Genomic DNA, 21,551 nt, shown 5'->3' on the forward strand with positions numbered 1-21,551 from the left:
TAAAAGCCACTTTCCCTGTAAACACAGCTGCGTTCATATCTGCTTGCATACATATTTATATAGGAATATTTATTCAAAAGTTGAAAGTGACTCCTCCCATGCTCTGCATGTGTTTCGACTTGATCCAGAACTGCAGGTGCAGAAAAAAAAACTAAAGTGGGTCTGAATATAAAAAATAAACTTGAAGGGATTTCGGCACCGTTTTGCCATCCTTTCATCCTCGGTGAAGTGCCGTCCAAACTTTGGGATGGTCTGTCGCCTGTTTCCTTTCCTTTCTTTTTTTAACAGCAGAGATGAACTTCGCACAGCTTCCGAGGCTCATAGATCTTCAAAGTAAAAGCTGAAACGACAATTTTTGGCGGTTGAAATAGATTTAAGCAGTTATCTTCACAGCAAAAATCTTGAGGTCTTATTTCGTGATATTACATTGTATAACTTCTGTTTCTATGTTGTCTCTTGTCAAGAAATGTCAAACATGGACGCATTGCTTTTTTTACTTTGAAAAGATCAGCCGGAAGTTAAATTTAACAGCTACACGCTAGCTTGTTGGTTTGGGTTGCCAAAGTAAGTTAGCTGAGTCGGAAGGAGGAGTCTGAGGCAGTATCAGTGTAACATCATGTAGTTTAACACAGACTGTGTGATTTATAATATCCACAAATCGCTGTTTTCCCCCCATCTGTGTTTTTTTGGAAACTTATTTGTGTGGTTTTTTTTTTATCATACTGACGTCATGTTCCTGCGGGGATCAAAGAAGCGACGTTCACACCGCGCAGTGAGTCTTTCTTTCATACATTTATACCTTTATGACTTTAAAAAACTGAGTTAACACTTTCATAAACGTTTCATATAATCTCCTAAAACACAATGACATTTATGTTTATTAGTAGATGTTAACGCCTTTGTTTACTTCGCTGTAATAATGAACTTAAAGTAAACGGCTCGAGCGGAACTTTGTCCCACCTCCACCTGGTTTTTGTGTCGGTGAATTGTCTTGGTTCAAAATGACCCCCTACCGACTAAGAAACCTTTTCATTTATTGGTTATTATAAAGCATTATAAAGACAGCTAAAAAGTCTTCACTTTACATTCTTGTTGTGTTAAGTCATTTCTGGCGCCTGCAGGTAAAAATCAGGAGGGGTCCGACTAAGTCACTGACGTCATGATTTTTTTTTTCCACCTGAATAGGATTATATCTGCAACCTTTTAACGTGTTTTATCGCCATTGTCAGCTTTTCCATCACAACATCAATTGAATCTCTGTTAAATTGCGTTCCTGTTGGAGTCTTGCCTAAAACACACAGACTAATCTGAGCAGATTACTGAACAAATGAAGCTTGTTTAACAGACTAACAGCTGTGAGGCCATAAAACATCTGGCTCTGCAGCACACTTGTAATATCCAGACAGTGACTGTGGATACTAAATATTGAATTTAAACTGGTCTTACTGCACTACTTTGTTGACAAAGCAAACAGTAATCATATCTCGCTTTCTCCTCTTCATTTAGTTTGACTGTGGTTGTTAATAAACATCCTTGAATTCCCATGTAACATATCCTTTCTATAAGTGCATTAGCAATATTTAAACACCCTAGAAACCTGTTCCCACCCGACTCGAGTAATCTCCAGTATTAATGGTCATTAATATTTGATGCTACACTCCATTACAACAGCACTTAATAAATGAGTGTAGCATCATGTGACAACACAATGTTTACACGCTCAGGGTGGATCTTACTGTACACACTAGCTGCAGATTAATAAAGCAGGGACTACATTGAGTTATAGTCTATGTTGTGATATTGAGATTATATAAAATCTTGGATTTAATTTATAAATATACAGATTAAATGTATTCCTCTTCCCGGAAGCTGTACTACTATTGAGTTATGTAATTTTTTTTTATTATAATCTGATTGTTGCGGCTGAATGAAATGATGGATGTTTGTAAAGTATTTGCTCCTGACTTAGTAGTGATTTTTTTTAGTGCTCTTTTTTTAGTCCTCCAAAATACCAGATTGAATATAATTATTCAGTGTTACCCAATTAAATGAACGTTTTGTTTTTGAAGTAGAATCCTACCTATCAGCGTCACCTTAGATTGAATGAACCTTTGCATTAAACAATATATTTCCACAACAGTATTTCCAGTTAGTCTGTTTAATACATTCAGTTCTAAGAACTCGACAGTCTCGGTATGAACTTTATAGCCTTCCTTTCATGCTTTCTCTTGAAGGAACGTGCAGAACTCTTCAGTCTGTTTTTTTTTTTTCACAATAAGTTAAATAAGCGAGTGTTCAATAGAAGCACAGAATGATAACATAAACATTTCAAATGTGATAGTGTCCTGGGTTGAAATGATAAATACACTTTATAGACGACAGACTTCAGATAAACTTCAGAAGAAGATCGACATTATAAATCCTGTCAGGGGGAATTCAATGTTACAATCTGTTATTGAGACATGCTACACACACATAGGCTGAAGTACACACACATGCACAAACAAGATCCCGTAGACATGATTTAATGGGGTGGTCTGTGCCTTGCTCAAGGGCAATTTGGCAGTACTCAGGATTGTGAACTGGCACCTCTCCAGCTACCAGCCCGAGTCCCTACTGACTGCCTCCCCGATAGTCTTATTTTCAGGATCCCTGTGTTCTTTATGCTGGATCAGCCGTCGTAGAAAGAAGCCCTCGTTAAGGTCATTAGCAACACCTGTGTTACTGCTGCTGCAAGTCAACTGTAACGAGGCCCGAGCGCAGCGATCTGTTTGACCCTCTTTTTGTGGAAAACCCTTCCAGTTGGTAAATGTTGTTTAAATTGACGCGTGCAGTCGAAAGCAGTGATGCGTAAACCACAAGAGCAACAAGAAGTGTTGTACCACAAGCTGTCAGTTTGATCCTGTCCAGTTCGAAGATTCGCATTTAACCTGCATGCCGAGGCAGCAGAGGCCCCTAACCTCTGACCTCTTCTGTTAATGTGTAACCCCCTCCCACGCCACAACGTTTAAGCAGGAGAATAATAGTCCCTGTCTGCTCACAGCAAAGGTAAGACAGTCTCAGTGCTTATTTCCGAACTTAAGAGCGCCTATCCCTTTGCATTTATTCTCCCACTAATGACTCGTCTGTGTGTGTAAGTGATTCTTGCTGTTATTGTAAGTAACGACTGGCTGAAAGATAAGAGTCACCTTCTGAAGTGAGATAACGCAGCCTTTCAGTTTGTCCATTACCTGGTGACACAGTTACCTGGTAACAAGAAAGAGTTCAAGCAAACCAAAGCTGCGCTGTGATTTATAACCTTATACCCACTCAGTGAACACAAAGGAGCTGATATGAAAGTCCAACACGGGTCTCAGTGAGAGCCTGCACGCTGATGTGAACTTAAGAGTGCATTATTTACTTTGCCCACACTTAGTTTAGAAGAAACTTCCTACAACCACTCCCATCACATCCTTCACAGTTTTCAGCACAATAGATAAACTTACATTGTCATTATCTTTTGTGGGGGACTGAAAGGAAACACAAACACGAAACCCTCAAGTCACGGCGTGGCCTTGGCGTATAGGACACTGTCATCATGATAAGGAAACGTGCAGGGAAATCTAAAACTGTGGTTGTTGTTCAAGGTTGTCTTTTCTGTTGTCGTCAACAATCACAGTCAATCAGAAGTCATTCAAGGCCCCTGTGTTTTCAAATCCACCTGTCTTTGAAGATAGGATGTTTCTTCCATCTACAAACTCTGGATATTTTGTCTTTTTTAAAATCGGGTAAATTAGGTAACCAAGGTGAACGTTCATGTTGTGAAACTCTTGAGGATGATCCGTCGTGGTCTGTTATCTTTGGGCCTGAACACTTAAAGTAAATTTAATGGGGGTTTTTTTCCCCAGCATTTCTAATCCTTCATGAATTATTGCCTCATGCTTGCTTCACTCTTAATCATGATCTGCCCCTAATCGAGTGATCGGTGGTGAGGAAACCCTGAGAGTCTGTCCATGTCACCAGGCTGATGTAAGTGATATCTTTAAAGGTAGAACAAAAGTCTGATGTGTAAATCAGATAATTTGAAATGATTTATCTTGATTCTGTTATTTGCTTTAATGTCTATGTTTAAGATGGGGTACAACATCTGTCCATGTGTAAAAAACGAATTCTGATAAAAAAACATTTTATCTAAATAGCTGGTGTTTAAGTTGAGCCCTTTCAATCTTAGGTATATTATTTGTTGTAGTAGATCTAATATAACATCTACCTGTCTGCCACATGTTTGATCTTTATCTCAACAAAACATATTTCAGACTAAGTAAGGCTTTACATAAAAATCAAACAAGCAGATAAACGAGTTTGGGGTTAACAGTGTCATGAACATATCAGGTGTCATTCCATACCTTCACTCTATGAATGGAAAGACAGTTGCACCCTGTGGAGCCCTGAAGTCTGCTCACCTCGGCTTGGTGGACATCTGCATGACGGCTTTTTCAGCCAACAGCTTTTTAGTTTCATTCTTGGTAACATAAAGAATTATAGTATGAAATGTACAAGTCATGTGTGGCTCTCTGTCTCAGGTCAGAGTGACGGCTCGGGGACTCGGTTTTTAGACAATAAAACAACATGTTTTCTCCATGTAGCCGATCTTATCACCTTCCACACCTGACTGCCTCAGTCAACAATGAAGTGAACTAATAAGTCTGTGTGCAGCATGAAGGAGACAGAGACACAACACAGAGTGAGACATTTAATAACCGCATGTTAATTATAATTTACTGCCGGTGTGGGACTATTCTGGACGAACCTGTTTATGTTCCCTCGACACCTGATACAGTCATCATGGCAGTTATCTTCATCCTGGAGTCATGGGTCTACTAACACAGGGAAATGATCGTCTTCAAAAAAGAGTTTTAATGTCAAAAAGAGAAAAAAACGTTCATGTATCGGTTTTCTCTGTGTATCAAAAAGACCTTTTTTACAACCTGAAAAACGTTACGGCCCTCAGATATCTGTCATACTTTAATCAGAGTGATGAACGACAGATACTGAATATGTTTGTTAGGAAGCCTTCACGGGGGGGGGAACAAGTGAGGTGTGTGTGGTTGGAAAAAGGAACTCAAAGCACAGCTGAGCAGGTATGCACAGGTACTCTGTGAATCACATCTGCATTTTATTGCTTCGCTCGTTAAACTGTGTTAGCCTCGCCGTGGATGCATGGCGTTCTGCGTCTTTACGTGCAGGTTGTTTCTGTTCTTGAGAGGAGCGAGTACAGAGAGTCCGAGACATGCGGGTGAAATAAATACAGCGGCTTAGTGTCAGCTTCAGCTAAATCGTTGTTAAATGTTTCCTCATCCACAGCATGTTCTTCACTCCTGCTATGGGAGGGCAGTTTAGCTTCTGGGAATGTAGCCAGTTTACAGATAAGAGTGGAGACTAAATATCCCATCTGGGAAACCTGTAGACCTTCATCTGTGCCAAAATCTATGTAAAATGACAGTGACGAAGATCGCAACAACAAACCTGAAACAGACAGGGAACATCACAACCAACTTCGAACAAAGTTTCTTTCAGACTGATAGAAATAAGGTTGAAAACCCACAAACAGTCGAAACGTTTTCTTGCCTTTTTTCTATATTTATGATTACTTAAATACCTTTTAACAATTCAAAGGGTTTGGGGAATTGTATGTTAAAATGATTATAGTGAAAATAATTCAAGTAATCGTCACAGAAACAGCTTGTTGCAGGCCCTGTAAACAGAAAAGGTCCGTGGACTGGAGGCACAGAAAGCGAATGCATGGAGAGGGAAAGGGTGCAGCTCTCATCCTGTGTCAGCTTCCTTCCTCTCATCCTTTAAAAGAGGGCTGTGTTTGCAGGCCGCACGCACGCACGCACGCACGCACGCACGCACGCACACACGCACACACACACGCACACACACACACACACACACACTAGGCTGCAGGAATTGAACCAGACCTGAGATATGAGGTACTTGCTGTAGTTGCTGTTGGCAGAGTCAGATGCATAACTCAGCACTTTTGGGAAAGTGTATTTCTCAGATGTTACTCCACTTATCGCTGCATCACACATGAATGCATTGCTACAAAACTGATGGTTAAACACAACAGAGGCTAAGTTTGAGGGTTGTATATGCAAACAGGTTTACCAAAGGCCACACGCTGGCAGCATTTAACGCCCACTGTAAGATATTGTCCTCACTCCTTATTGCTGCGAGGTTTTTGTCAAACCAGAAGGAGAGATTACTTTCCTGATCATGTGCAACGCTTCTTGTGGATTAAATCTGGACCATAATTCATATTTAATCTATAGGCAGACCTTTAAAGGCTGCAGCGACTGTCTGTACTGTAAGTGCATTCAACTCGTGGATTTGATGGATGCACTCCTGACTGAGTCTCTCAATATGTTGTTGGTGTTTCTGCGGCCGTGTCTGGCGAACCCTGTACGTGCTTATTTTGTTGTTTTAACTTCATTGTCTGGTGTCAGAAGTTTGCGAGTGCTACTCCAGGGGAAATAATGTGAGCTGAAGAGAGTCTGTGTTTTGTTTTCAGCAGGAGGAAGAGGACCCAGACAGAGGGCAGCCCTGCATGCACTGCGGGGATCAGTGCCCTGGCTTCCGTGTCCACGGCTGGAGGTATGAACCGTGAAGCTCTTTTAAACATTACCAGTGCTGGCTAACGCCTCAGCAGGAAATGTTTGTCTTTTATATTACACCTTCTCCTACTGCTTTTTTGGACACCACACAACTTCAGGTAGTAATAATAAACAACCGAAGAGCTCAGTGTTTAACTTCAAAAGATTTGTCCAAAGAAGCAAATGCAATTTAATTCAGACTTTTTTTTTTTTTTTTATTCTAGTGTTTGTCTATTAATTACTTTAACCTTTTCATGAGCTGAAAGTCAGATACAGTTTGCAGCGACCAGTGAGGACAAAAAATATTTTAAAAAGAAATGGAAACGAGACGCAGGTTATTTTAGTGTTATTAAGTCGCTTTTTAAAGACTGTGGCTGTAATGAAGACATTGTGCTCGTTCTGGCATATTTACATCGACGCGTGTGATAGGTTGATAAATTGATTGATTCAGGAAATTCACGAGTGTTCCATTAAACGGTTCCATTAAAAAGTTGTTAAAGCATTGATTCAGGACACAAAGTATGTCCCCTTATGTCTTTGTAAGGACATCAACATGATACCAACAGAAATCAGCTTAAGTGTGATCTGTGTACACTGTGAGTGCAGATATACATTAAGGGACAACAAACATGACCCAGTCAGGACGCCTGCTGACATCCACCGAGCGGATGTAAAGATCCACGTTTGTCATTAAGCCCTGACATCTGCCACGGAGGCAGCAGCATTAACTTTACATTATCTTCATGGGAAAACAGAAGCGCAACAGAGCTGCAGGATTACTGAGGGACGTCCAGCACGAGTCTGAGCGTCAGCAGTTTGAACGTAAGACCTCTTCCTGTGTCATTATTTTATTTTTATTTTATTTTTTTATTTTTTATTGATCAGAAAATAGTGCTACACTCTTACCAGAAGGATTCTCAGGGGGAAGCAGTGAAGCTAAGGAGGTTTAAAGGTTAAGGGATCCACAATTCAGTAGAATTGATGCAAAGAAGAAGAAGATGATGACGATGAGGCAAAGGGAAATTTGAAACAGATAATTTTTCTCTGCGTTGTCAGACTCAGGCAGACGACAAACAAAGGACTATGTGAGCTTATTTCACATTGTATGGGTCAGTAGACACTCAGGCTACCCACACGTATGTTCTTAATAATATGTGCCCTTTCCTACCGTTATGTGTTGTTTCCAGGCCTCTGACTTTAAAGGACCAGCAGCACACATTGTGATCTGTTTTTTTTGTTTTAGTTTTGGAGCAGTGTGAATCTTTCGTACCAGATCACCTTTAATTCTTTCAACACCTCTTGTGTTTAAACATCACAGCCACTTGCAGCGTCCGTACACACCTCTTCCACCTGCACGTTGACGACTTGTTAACAGCTGTCAGCGGCACAACAGGTTTATATAGTTCTGTGAAGCAGCTTCTTGTGGGCTTTCATCGGAGCCCTTTTATTCCTTTTCACTCTCTCTCTCTCTGTCCTTTAGTCCTTTGGTGAACATCCAGCCGGTTAGTCTAATCCTGTCAATCACACTAATAAGATTAGGCCTTACTGCTGTGATAGTAACCCTCCGGATCACTTCTTACCTCCCTCCTTTACACCGCTGCTGTCCTTTCTCAGAGTTTAAGATACCCACATGTATGCACTAAATACCTCCCGGTACATGAAAGTAGTTTAGTTTGGAGGGGGAACAGCTTTATGATCCACTTTATTCATGTCATTTATTTCTCTGTGCACATTGTGTTTTGTTCAGTGGCTCCAGCCTACATGACTTTATGGCGCAATACCCAATTTTGTAGCACAGATAGATGAATGAGAAAAAAAAGACCAAGATGTAATTCTGGTTATAAATCCTGCTTTCACAGTCCCAGATGGGCACTGCCTTCATGTCTGAGGAGGATTGTGGTTCAGTGTGGAGAGAATAAAACTAAAAGGCACAAGAATGCGTGCTGCATGTAACCAAGAGACTGTAATTGTATCGTTGAGCTCTTTCAGTTCTGTTCCTTCTATTCAGGTCAAGACAAAAGCTTGGAGTCAGGATGTAATCTAAAACACGTGTGCTGCTCTTAACCTGCAGCCGTTCTCTGCTCCAAGTCTGGTCCACGGACGCATTCATCTGTTTACACTAGTTTTAATCTGTATGGTTGCGAAACATTGACGGTGGCTTATGGGAGGTTTATGATAATGCTGGATAGTGGCTGGAGGACAGATTTGAAATGTCTCTTGGTCGGGGTTAAAAGAGGAAATGTCTTGTTTGGGCGTTTCAAGTCTCTTAGCTGATGCAGAACAATGAGGGAACATGAAGGTGATTAAATGATTGAGATTTATGGGGGTCAGACTTTAAGACCTCAGAGTCTGCTACTAATTGCATCTCCCTTAATAACTAATTTAGAGTCACACCTTCCCGATGGAAAAGGGAAGCTCTGAGTGAGCGCCGGCTGAGCTGCTGAAGCTGCTGAGAAGGAAGTGATCCATCTTCATCCTGAGCGCTCTCACTCAGAGCTCAAACTGAGGCGGGGGGCAGATGGGGCTTCCGCTGCCCAGCAGAGAGCGAATTGAGTTACTTTTGACCCGCAGGTCCCCACCACGCTTCAAAAATGCTTCAAAGTCACAGGCTCTATTAGTCTGGGTGGCCATGCGGCAATTACTCAGTCCCTAATCAGAGGCAGAGAGTTTGAGGACAAGACCCATCTGTCTGTGAGAATCAGATCTGAGGAGGGCTTCACTATCCCATCTGCAGTCAGCCTCCGTTAGAGATTATCACACCAGCAGCAGAGGATTATCTTATGGCTGCTATATTGGATACCCTGCCAGTTTCAATAGCTATATACTGACCGACAATAAGGACTTGCATCTTAAACAGGGATCTCATTTTACTGTGGTAATATCTCAAAAACTGCTCTGTGGTCTGTGTCTGATCTTTAAGTTAAATAACCGTCTTAGGTTAAAGGTTTTACCTTCCAATCACTCGCTTTATTTAAAGAGCACAAAGACCAAATTGTAAGTTTTCTATTTTAAAATGTAAAAAATGAACAAAGCTTCAAATGTGGCTTGAATAACAGAAGCTGGACATTTTTCTCTTTGTAAAACTACCTTTAATCAGTCGCTGTTTAAATATTTTATCAACCAGAAACAAAGGTGTGGACCATCATTTGAAGGACTACATCAGGGCCCCCACAGAAAAGTTTTTAAAAGTCACATGACCGACTGACTAAAGCCAGAAGAGCTGATGTGAATTCATGTCGTGACTTGAATAAAGGTTTTAAAGTCACGCTGCCTGCTGGATATTTCACCAGAGACACTTTGCTGTCGTCTTGATCGCACTTTATGACAAATCACTGCACAGCACGGCATTGCTCATAGCCTCCAGATCTGCTCCTCTTCTTTCTGTGATTAATAACTGCATCAGAGCAACAATTGTCCATCTGTTATGAATCAGTGGAGGAGAAAACACACAGTGAGTTTACTATTCGTGAGCGTCACGTGTAGTTTCATGTCTTTAAAGAATTAAAGAATTGATTAAGATCAAATAAACGTATCCTTATCTTGTCTTTATAAGTGAAATAATAAAAGTCGTGTATGTTGAGTGTCTGTGGTGTTGCGGTCAGCGTGGCAGAACCTTTTGTCTGAGCTCGCTGTCAGCGTGGAGGAGGGTGGGAGTCGGGGGTGGCGGGGACAATAAAAGAGCTGAGCAGACAGAGGAATCAGCACATTGAGAAGGAGCTGCCACACAACATCCTGCTCTCACTGACACACAGGCTGACAGGAACCTTCACTGTTCCAGAGCAGCACAGGTCTGCATGGCACGGCTTCAGCAGGCCAGGCTGGACTAGCCTGTCATGACTACAGCAGGTACTGAAGAAACTCTGTTTTTACTCTGTGACAGGATTAGAGGGACAGGAAAGTCAAACAGCTATTAAGTCAGGAGCTGTGTGTTTAGACTCCTTTTATCTTAGCCTGACTTGAGGTTGTTTGGTACACATACAGTAACTGTGTGGACCGAACATGATGTCATGTGCAGCTGTGTTATTACTCACCTCTGTAGACACAGTTAGTCCCTAAGATTTACTTCATGCTTTTTTTTAAATTATTATTTAGAATTTGTAAATGCAGATGATTGAATGTGTTAAATTTATTACATTAAAAGAAGTTAATTATATTGCTGGATTTACAAAACTTCAAATGACATTATGTATACTTTGTATTTTGGCAATTTAATTTTTCTTTTCCATCAGCATGACTGAGGTACGACATGATGCAATACACCCACATGTAAACAGAAACAATGCAACTTATATTACACATGGAGCAGACATGGCCTTTCCTCTTTGACTTTCGGCTGTCTCGGTAGAGAGGTTTTTTCTGTAATAATTATTCAGTTGATTATCTGTCAGTGGATAATCCATAGAAGGTGAACATGAACAAACACTAACAGCAGTGGTGCCAGTCGGCTGTGAAACAGTGTTTTGGTTGAGCTCAGTAGAATTGGAGGCAGATTGTTGACTCTGGTCCAAAGAAGCATCTGTTCTGTGTCTGCTGCTTGATAACCCACACAACATGTTTTTGGATTCAGTTCTCTTTCGTTTCTTTGTCTTGTCTGTTTTTTTCTGGACCACACAGATTGAATTTTGTACAGAAAATGATGATCGCAAAGATAATTTAATGTGTTAGCATTTTTAATGACGCATTCCCAGTGTGCCTCATGGGTCGTCCCTCGCAGTGAAAATGTGATCACAACATGTCCAATGAATTAAACATGAACATGTTTCGTATTACAGATGGGACAAATCTTTTTTAGGGAAAAACAAAAAAAAAGTCAAACAACACATAAAGATGATTAAAAAAAAAAAGTCAAACTGAGAAGAGGAAAGATGTCTTTTCAAGCCCGACGAACACAACTAACATCTGTTTGAATTCAAATAACTGACACTTCTTTACATTTAGTCTAAATAATACAATCGCGCACATTAAGGAGTTTTTCAAACTTGTTTTGTTGACCAATGATCCTCATCGTAAAGTTATTCAATTCACAGCAAAGGAAAATCTGAAAACACTGATAAAATAATCTGCTTAAGAAGTGTTTTAGCAGTGAACTGCTCCAGTCTAAAGTTTCTTCTTTTTATACATTTTACAAAGCTGAAAGTCTCATCTTTAACTACGTCGTCATAATCAGAGTCTTTATGCATTTCCATCATGACAATCCATGGATCTCTAATCTCATTTTCCCCATTTGGAACTTTCTTTGAATTGCTTGGACCTGTCAGCAGCGCTCAGTTGGTGCAGAGCCGCAGGGGATAAAGTCTGCTAGCATTACATCAGCAGCTTGTGACTGTAATAATTGAGCAGGACGGGGCTCAGCACAGCAGGACTCAGTAAATTGCAGTGATGAAATGTTCTGCTTTTAAGTTTGACTTAGTCAGGGTTTTTAACTACCGCCTGCCAAACAAAAGGAAGAAGAAGAATGGTTCAGGTTCTCATGTCACACAAACACTACACTACACTTGTGGAATGCTGATTTGCTCCTTGTTGGGTTCAGCGTGTAAATAAAGTCCCTGCAGTTTAGGATATAAGAATAGACGGTATAATACATAGACATAGAGTGAGTGGTTGGTTTTTGAACAGGCATCATGAAGCCCAACGATGGCTGTGGCCATTTGGAATAATCTATAATCTCAACGTAACTTTCCATAATCTAAAAATCAGACAAAGAGGTGACAGTGAGGCAGCGATAAAGTGTCCACATGTTAGCCACTCCTGAGTCTCTAAATGTCAGAAATCCTCATCTGTACAATGTTTACCAATTCAGACATGTTTTGAGCCAGGCTGTTCACATGTTTATTTCTGCTGTAAAAATGGGATTTTTGACTGAGGACCCTGATGGGGACTTCTGCATTGCCTTCATTTTGTTTTATTACTGGAGTTTGTCGCCTCGTTAGGACATAAAAGCTTAACTTAATTATGTGCTTGTGCACACTCTAATGGAAGGATATTTGACATCAGCCTGCTCAAAAAGATAATCAAGACTCTGCTACACATTTTTTATTCTCTAAAATCACTGCAATTGGATCTCTTGTCTCCAAATCAGGGTGCTCTACATGTGAGGGTGCTATCCCCCTGCTCACACTTCAGTCATGCTGGTGATTGTGTTCATGGTGTATGGGTGGGTGGGTGGGTGGGTACTGATGGGGTGAGATGGTGTTCATCTGCCATCTGTCCCCAGAAGGCTGTGTCTTCCTTCCCACTAACATCTACAGTATAGGCATCCCCACACACACACACACACACACACACACACACACACACTCACATACAGCTGGGGTCAAATTCATGCCAGCCTGGCTTACCCTAAGCCGACTTGCTGTGTTTACTATTATTTGTATTGGTTCTAGCAGCTCAGCCCCCGCTGCTGAATAAGGTGCCAGCACATCACGGGACAGCTGGAAATTATAAGCGGACTGTCTCGGGCCTGGGAGACGGTGCCAGGATCCAATTGTTGAGTAACATTGCTGTTTTGTTGACTTTATAAAAAAAACCTACTTCTCCTGAGAGACACATTCACTCTGTCATGGAGCTTATCAGAGGGCATTTTGAAAAAAGGTTTTTTTTATTTAAACAGGAGCTGCCATGCACTTAACAATCAGTCGTGTCTGTGTGTGCGTGCGTGCGTGTTATAGCTTTTTGCTTGTGTGGGGGGTTGGGTGCTGGAATAAAGCAGCTTTGTGCCTTGTGAACTTGAGCCACAAGTGCCAGCTGGCAGGCTGTTATGCAATCCCAGCAGTGATGTACATTAGCGACACATGCTACGTATGTCTGCATTGTCACATCAACACATACATGACACCCGGACCTCACTGTCACCCCGAGGCGCCGACTTCCCGCACAGTCACACCCACCACTGAATGGCAGTGGGAGTCCCGGGACAGGTCGAGGTGTAATTTGAAGCTGAGGGAGATTATTGCTCCCATCTTCACCTCCCTCTCTTAACTGCCACCAGATTGACGGCCAGCTTATGTCAGCGACCTCATTTCCTGCGTGTTTGGTAGTAGCTTGTTTGGGCTTTGCTGATGACCAGATGCAGCTCCAGTGAGATGTCGGCATTAGCCGGATCTTTTGATCCGCAGTAACATCTGTGAGGAGATTGACTTGACTTCACTTGTTAACACTCTGCAGCAACAATATGAGGACGACGATACTGTATTCACTTCTACTGCAGGAACCAATAGCCGAAAAGTTTCCAATCCTTCCTCAAATTTGGTATCAAACTAATAACCATCTTTTACTAACTCCCCCATATTGTTTCTTCATCTCTTCATCAGTCAGTCGTGTGTTAGTTTTCTAGTCTGAACTTCTCTTCACCGCTGTCTGACTTCATCTTCTACAGTCCTGTCTTATTTATTGGCCAATTAACTTCTAATCACATCCCACGTATTTATTTCTCCACTCCGAGGAGTCATGGAGTCGTAACGCTGGATCAACATGTCAGGGAGATTTATTCATTTATTATTAGGATACTGACATATTGCACCAGTGATTCACGTGAGTCACGGCGCGTGAACATACGAGAGGTGTAAAGACACCTTTAAATCCTGGCTGAGTTTAAGCAGTTGCTCAAAAATCCTAATCTGGGTATTTTCTGCCGTCCCGCTGGCACCTCACTGGTTCTTGAGTGAGTCTTCGATGATGGTTTTGGATCCTGGTGTGACAACCGTCGCATCAATCATTTCAGGCTGCTGCTGGTTGAGTCAACCTCAAGAATGTGTGTGGGCTGGTTTGTGACGTAATGCCTCCAACACGGCGCGTGTTCGTAAAGTGGAATAGTCAGAACACGTGGGAGTGCCGGCATGAATGCGTCGTAAAGATTGTTCACCTGCTGCATGCTTTGGTTTGGGGAGCTGGACGTCAACTTCAAGAAACGAACGGAAACTGTTACAAAAGTCACGTTTGTTTGTTTCTCCTTTGTCGTATCCTTCAAATCTTGGTCATAGCTGAGATCAGGTGGTTAGGGGCTTTGTGGTAGAGTAGACCCAGAAGGTCGGGGGTTCGATCCCCAGCTCCTGCTGCCACGTCGATGTGTGAAGCTGAGGGAGATTATTGCACTTCACCCTCGAAGTTGCTCTCACTGCTTCACCGGGTGTCGTATGAATGTAACCTTACATAGTAACCTGTGAATGAGAAGGCTTGACCTGTAGTGTAAAAGCACTTTGAGTAGTCAGAAGACTAGAAACTCATGTCCACTTACCATTTAACATGTTGGTTTGCACCTCGGTTCCTTCAGCGCCCGGAGAGCCCACCTGTACGATGTCTTCAAGTGTTTGGCGCCTGAGCAGCTTTAGCTCGTGCTGTAAATCAGAGCTAACGAGCCCAGCTATAAACCGTTTTTCTTCCTTGTCTCCGCAGAAAGATTTGTGTACACTGCAAGTGTGTGCGAGAGGAGCATGCCGTGCGCTCAGTGCCGGGCCAGCTGGAAAAGATGATGACAAAGCTGGTGTCAGACTTCCAGAGACACTCCATCTCTGACGACGACTCAGGCTGCGCCTCAGAGGAGTACGCATGGGTCCCACCTGGGCTCAAGCCCGAACAGGTAACAAACAAGTGCAAGATGGGACAGAAACATAATGCTCTATCATGTGTTCCTCTTCCACTTATACAAGTTCATGCATAGACTCAAACTCTTTTACAGCCTCTGGAAAGACATGTTGAGTTTATGATTTATGATGGCAATTGAATAAATTGCTCTTTAAATGCAGAAAGTGTTATCTGCACTCTGTCATTTAGGCCTTTAAGTGAGCTCACTTGTCTCCTCACACAGGTTTACCAGTATTTCAGCTGCCTGCCAGAGGACAGAGTGCCTTATGTGAACAGTCAAGGAGAGAGATACCGGATCAAGCAACTTCTGCACCAGCTCCCAGCCCACGACAGCGAGGTAACACCAATCTGACTGTGGATGTGCTGGATCAAGACTAATGTGTTGGATTAATCACAAAACACTCAGTTTGTAAAATAGATAAAAATTCATGGTGATTTTTTCTAAAAATCAACAAAATGACATATTTTAAGGGCCTTTTTTGACTTTTTGCATCCAATTTATTTCTCCTATTTTACCATTATACGATAATGATGACCCGTAAAATGTTCGATGTTCAAAAGTTTGATTGAAATGTGTGATGGTCACAAATCTGACCATCTCTGATCAGTTCGGCCTCTCTGTTCCCTCAGTTCAGGGTTTGACGATTTCAGCTCCCTATAGCCTGTGACTCTGTCAGCGCTCCTCCTGCTGTTTACTTTTTGCAGTTTGTCTTCCGGTAACAAATCAGAAAAGCACCTGAGTGCTTCCAACACTTCCCTGGCAAACTACTGTATATTTAATCTGTTATTTAAGACAAGGACAATTAACCTAAGAAAGTCATTATTTAACCTTTGGCTCACCAGTGTCTTCAGTGTTTAATGAAGGTGGGTGATTAAACTAAGACATAGAATGAGGGACCCTTTAAAGGACCTTGACAAACGTCAGATGAGACACTTCTGTCCTTTTCTCCCTTCAGAAAACCTGCGAATAGAAAAAAGGCTTTAACTCGTTTTAAGTTCAATATAACAAACATCCCTTTGTGGTCCTAATAAAGAGTGTGTCTTGCTTCTGATATTCAAAGTAATAATCAAGCATTCATAACATGGGAGTCATTTTTTTACTAGTAGTTTTTTTTTTCTTGCAGTGCTCAAACATGTTTAAGGTTTCCTTTTTCAACCCTAAATGAATTTATGCAATTATGTCAAGGACTAGAAATAGTCAGGTTTGATTAATCTTACTATGTTCCTCGTCTTACTGCCTCACTGTCTGAGGACATAGACGAGGTTTTGAAATAGTTTTAAAGGCCCGTGTGAACATGAGTCCGTGTGTGTTGCAGCCTCAGTACTGTAACTCTCTGGACGAGGAGGAGAAGAAGGAGCTGCGTTTGTTCAGTCAGCAGAGGAAGAGAGAAAACTTGGGCCGAGGCGTCGTCAGACTCTTCCCAGTGACGATGACGGGAGCGATCTGCCAGCAGGTAGAGCAACATTTTTATTTTATGTTCATAAATCTATGCTGCTTTCCTAATGAGACAGAGAAATGTAGAGCTCAAAACCAACACTATCTTTATATAACATGAATGCATGCAGGTGGAAACCTATTGAAACATATGCACAATGCTTTCTTTTTATACCACTGGAACAAGTTCAGGTGCATGTAGGTGCAGGTATAGCTCAGGGGCCACAACACACAGTCGTTTAATGATTACAGGGCTGGAGAAGCAAACTGCTATGTGACCTGCAGAGTTCATCATTCATCGAAGGATAAACCTCCTAACTTCCTTCCCCCCCTGCATCAAACCCCCACCCACCCTGACCAAACCTATTTTTTCCAGTGCGGCAGGCAGATCTGTGGTGGAGACATCGCTGTGTTTGCCAGTCGGGCGGGACACAGCAACTGCTGGCACCCTCAGTGTTTCCAGTGTGCGTCCTGCAGCGAGCTCCTGGTTGATCTGATCTACTTCTACCAGGAAGGACAGATCTACTGCGGCCGGCACCACGCAGAGAGGCTCAAACCCCGCTGCCAGGCCTGTGACGAGGTGACTTTATCACTGAAATCCTTGACCTGTTAATAAGCTTTTATCTGCAGCTGTGTTATCCTGCTCGCTGGGAGAAGCAAGCACAGTGGAAGTCAAAGAAGCTAAGACTTAATGCAGATTCATCTGGCTTCTATATTTCCATTTCCACTCTCTCTCTCTGTATCCTAAACATCAACATCTTTAATTAAACACCACACACACAGTTACCTTGCGAGTGAAATTTGAGACAGGAAACTTTCTCTTCCAAAGTTCCTTGAATGACTCATCAGGTCAAGTGTTCCTGTATTTTCATCATTTGTCTCAACAGTTTTATCTCAGTGAATGGAGGGATATTTCAGAATGTTCTGTCCGCCCCCTCTCTTTTTTGAATGCCCTCTCAATGTGACTTAAGAGATTAGTTGATGTACTTTACTAATGGATTCGGCTCGACTGACCTACAAGAGTTCTCTAGACATTGCTAAGCCTGCAACATGGCACTGATAGCATCTTTCTGTCTCCATCTTGTTAACCCAAATCCTCAGTACTCATTTTACCAGCCATGATTTGAAACCATGGTTGCTGAGTGTCTCTGTCTCTTAAACTGTCCTCTTTTGATCTTAGATTATTCTGGCGGATGAATGTACGGAGGCGGAGGGACGATACTGGCACATGAAGCACTTCTGTTGTTTTGAGTGTGAAGCTGCGCTGGGCGGGCAGCGTTACATCATGAAAGAGAGTCGACCGTACTGCTGCTCCTGCTACGAGTCAATGTATGCAGAGTACTGCGACACCTGTGGAGAACACATAGGTACTGAATAAAGTCTCACTTTACTCCTGTACTGTTGTTTCTATACTGCTAACAGTCATTCACAGGCCTTTAGTGACACTCTTCTTCAGTTTCCCAGTTAGGCTTTTGTACAAATATGTTTGAGACGATCACAAACGCAGAACAGAAACAATGTTCAAATTATACACATAGAAACGTGAAAACTGTAATCATGACATTATTTTAACTCAGGCATCGACCAGGGCCAGATGACCTATGAGGGTCAGCACTGGCACGCCGTGGAGACGTGTTTCTGCTGCGCGCGCTGTCAGCTCCCTCTGCTGGGGCGCCCGTTTCTCCCGAGAGCCGGGCTCATCTTCTGCTCCAGATCCTGCTCGCTGGGAGAAGACCCCAATAACTCTGACTCGTGTGACTCCGCGCTGCAGAGCAGAAAGTCTCAGCACAGGCGCGGCGGGACAGCCGAGAGGCAACAGCAGCCACAGTGTGGGTCACTACTGCAGCCACTAGAGGGCATCAGTCCTCCTATTACTCCTGCAAAAGACTACGTTCACACTGCAGTGGAAAACAGAGGTGATCATGATGCATGGTGATATATAAATATATATGTGTGTGTGTGTGTGTGTGTGTGTGTGTATAAGTTATATGTCAGGTGATAGATTAGTTTTTTGAAAGAATTCTCACACATGTCTCTACACTGCTCCTCTCAGGTGTTCACTGTACTGCTCCAGTGCAAAATGGAGCTCCTTCACCAAGAGTTTCCTACTCCCCTCTTCCACACATTCATCTAGGAAATGGCTTAGGTCCATCTTGGCCCAGTGACCTTCCTCATTACAGTTTACTTCCTGCAGACAGTGGCATCAAACCTGCTGTTGCTTGTCATCAGTTCCAGGCACAGCTCAATGGAAACACTGGACTGACTGGTCTTAATTCAAGGGGAACATCCACTGCTAAAGACTGCAGGAACTGGGTGGAAAAGACTAATCAAGTTATGCAAGGTAACACTGAGTCGTCCTTCCCTTCAAGTGCCTAAAATCACGATTTCAATAACCTTAAATGTTCCTCTGGATTTCTCTTTCTGCAGTGTTTTCTCCTCAGATAAACTCCCATGTGAACCACCTCATTTCACCCGACTCCCCAACGCTCCCGTCCAACCCCTCCGTCCTCCCGCCTCCTCTGCCCATGAAATCTAAAGACTTGATGCCCCCCGAGTTGCCTCCACCCATCCTTCCCCCACCAGAGATTTGCCCCTCTGATTCTCCACCTCCGCTGACGCGCAGCAGCACAGCCAGAGTCAGCTTCCGAGAGCCGATCAGCAGCAGCTACTCTGTCGACGAGGATGAGAACGAGGAGGAGCTGCAAGAGGGAGGGGAAAACAAGCAGGATGAAGATCAGGTGGAGGAAGGCTTCGGAAGCAGGTTAAATCTACAGAAAGGCATCCCGCCGCAGATGGATCTACTCGGTAAGAAAGACTCAGGATCTTTTGATATCTGGTTTTAACGTGCATCCTGAGCAATCAGAAAAAAAATGGAAAGCTCTGTATACAGGCGTAAACACTGTCACAAACTGGCTCAAAGTAAGTGACAAAAGAAGGGAATCACACATGAAACAAGGATTTAAAGGAAACTGAATTATTGTTCAACTAAAGTTACAACAAACATAGTTTGTAAATAAGTCAAATCAGTTATGAATGCATTGTGTGGATGGGTGCAATGTTGTAAAGCACAAACCAGCTGATGGAGGCCTGGGAGGAAGAGAAGAAAGCCACTTATATAGCAGAGTTCTGCTACATGCTAAATGCACTCGATGCATATTAGTGGGCTGTGCACGACAATACTTGTTGATTCAGTGAGGGGCCGGGCTTCTCATTTTTTAATATGGGACAAATCGTGCAGCAATGAGAGTGAGAGGCAGTGCAAGAGAGTGGGTGAGAAGAAGAGTTTTCATTGTAGTTTATAAAAGGGCAGGAAGGTGAGGAGCTGAGCGTGTAATAATAATTAACTTTATTTATATAGCACCTTTCCAAAACAAGGTTCACAAAGTGCTTTACAGGATTAAAGAAGAGAGTCATAAGTGTTAATCATGGGACAGAATCTCTTATCTGTAAAAACAACATGAACGCATGAAACATAATAATAAAAACAGATGGAGTGGGAGGATAAAAACAAATGATCGAAGGAAGGCTCGTTTATAAAGGTGTGTTTTAAAGAAGTGATTAAGCTCATTCTGTCATCAAATGTGTGAAATTCAGTTAAATTGAGTTTTTCTTCACTGTTTTCGAACAGATGGTTCGTCTTACCAGCAGCGTAGTTTGCGGCGAGGCTGGAGTCGCAGCCGTGTTCCCTCCGACCCCGCTCTCTACCCGGGAGCGGAGAGGCACTCGCATCGCTCGCGGTCAGAACGGCCTCACCTCGACACGCTGGATTGGAAAGTCGAAAAAGAGAGGGACAACCTGGGCTCGGCCTCACTGACCCTCCACCCTGGACATCACAAACACGGAGACTCCTGCTCGACCTGCTCCTCGTCCTCCGACTCAGAGGAAGAGGGCTTCTTTCTGGGACAGCCCATCCCTCTGCCTCCCCAGCTTCGACAGAAACCCCAGGAGGAGGGCAAGAAAAGAGAGGGAGGAGAGGAGAGGGAGGTGCAAAGAGACTCGGGGCTAAGAGGAAGCTTCAGACGGAGACGAGCTCACAGTCTGGGTGCAAAGGACAAAGACAAAAACTGCGCTATCTCCTAACCTCAAGCATCAAAACACTGCTCTTGTTTTCGAAATGATGGTGCTTGAAAGGAGCTTATGACCCTCATCAGTCTCATGTTCAGGCTGTTTCTTAGTTATATGACATTGTGAATCAAACCACAGCTGTTGTTCCAGGAATACACCTCAGCAAGGGGAAGCACCTCGGACGAATCTCTGCGTGGATTGGATGGTGCTGACTAACGTGTGGGTCACTTTTTAAATGTTACAGAGAAGAAAAAGACGTGATGAACGTGGAGTCATTTTTGGTGGCATTCAGATTTATAAGTGTTAACACAACCGTCACTGAAACCTTACAGTTTTCTTTTAGCATTACACATCATTTACAAGATGCAAACTTACAGAAGCAACTGTGACCAGGAACTGACTGCAAGTTCCTCTATCGTGGTTTCTAAAATATGTAAAGCTCGACAGTAACCGACTGTTACCTTCTTCTTATGTGCGATTGAACAACTGTAATACAACACCGTTATGAACACTACATGGCCAAATGGGATGGAGTAAAATGCTTTAGCAAACCATGCTAGTTTTCTTCTTAGGAAATCAAGAAAGGACAGAAAGTCTGTTGCGTATGTTGTAGAGTCCAAACAAGATACTGCAAAATGTATATACGCATTTGTGTCTTAAATCAGAACAACAAAAAACACTTTTTGGACTTAAAGGTCATTTATTTTTGTATGTATTTGTGGTGAAGGGCGCTGTTTTTCCCTGGGTGAGAGGATATGATTATCATGACCGTTTCTGTTTCTCTAGATTGTCGAACAAAATGTTATTGTATTATTAAATGTGTCTGAATTGTT

General features: G+C 42.6%; 1 protein-coding gene across 3 annotated transcripts; it reads left to right on the forward strand.

The window, feature by feature from the left end:
- Positions 1-519: 519 nt before the first annotated feature.
- prickle3 (prickle homolog 3) lies at positions 520-21,551 on the forward strand. Of its 3 annotated transcripts, none has more exons than XM_079358607.1 (11): positions 520-772; positions 6,557-6,639; positions 15,030-15,213; positions 15,442-15,555; positions 16,535-16,672; positions 17,030-17,233; positions 17,834-18,020; positions 18,231-18,569; positions 18,707-18,994; positions 19,081-19,458; positions 20,282-21,551. In XM_079358607.1, exons 1-11 carry the CDS (start codon positions 731-733, stop codon positions 20,731-20,733), a joined length of 2,409 nt encoding a protein of 802 aa, XP_079214733.1. In that variant the 5' UTR covers positions 520-730; the 3' UTR covers positions 20,734-21,551. The 3 variants fall into 3 exon arrangements, with proteins under 3 accessions (XP_079214733.1, XP_079214734.1, XP_079214735.1); XM_079358608.1 differs by having other exon boundaries at positions 6,560-6,639; XM_079358609.1 differs by lacking the exons at positions 520-772; positions 6,557-6,639 and adding an exon at positions 10,343-10,484.

Source organism: Symphodus melops (assembly GCF_947650265.1).
Source record: "Symphodus melops genome assembly, chromosome: 13".
In the NCBI taxonomy this organism is placed as follows: Eukaryota; Metazoa; Chordata; class Actinopteri; order Labriformes; family Labridae; genus Symphodus; species Symphodus melops.

Bases quoted from the DNA above. Each gene is read 5' to 3' on its own strand.
- prickle3 (XM_079358607.1), top strand. From the start codon at position 731: ATGTTCCTGCGGGGATCAAAGAAGCGACGTTCACACCGCGCA. The intron at 6,640-15,029 runs GTATGAACCGTG...TTGTCTCCGCAG, and splicing joins TTCCGTGTCCACGGCTGGAG to AAAGATTTGTGTACACTGCA. The intron at 18,021-18,230 runs GTACTGAATAAA...ATTTTAACTCAG, and splicing joins CACCTGTGGAGAACACATAG to GCATCGACCAGGGCCAGATG.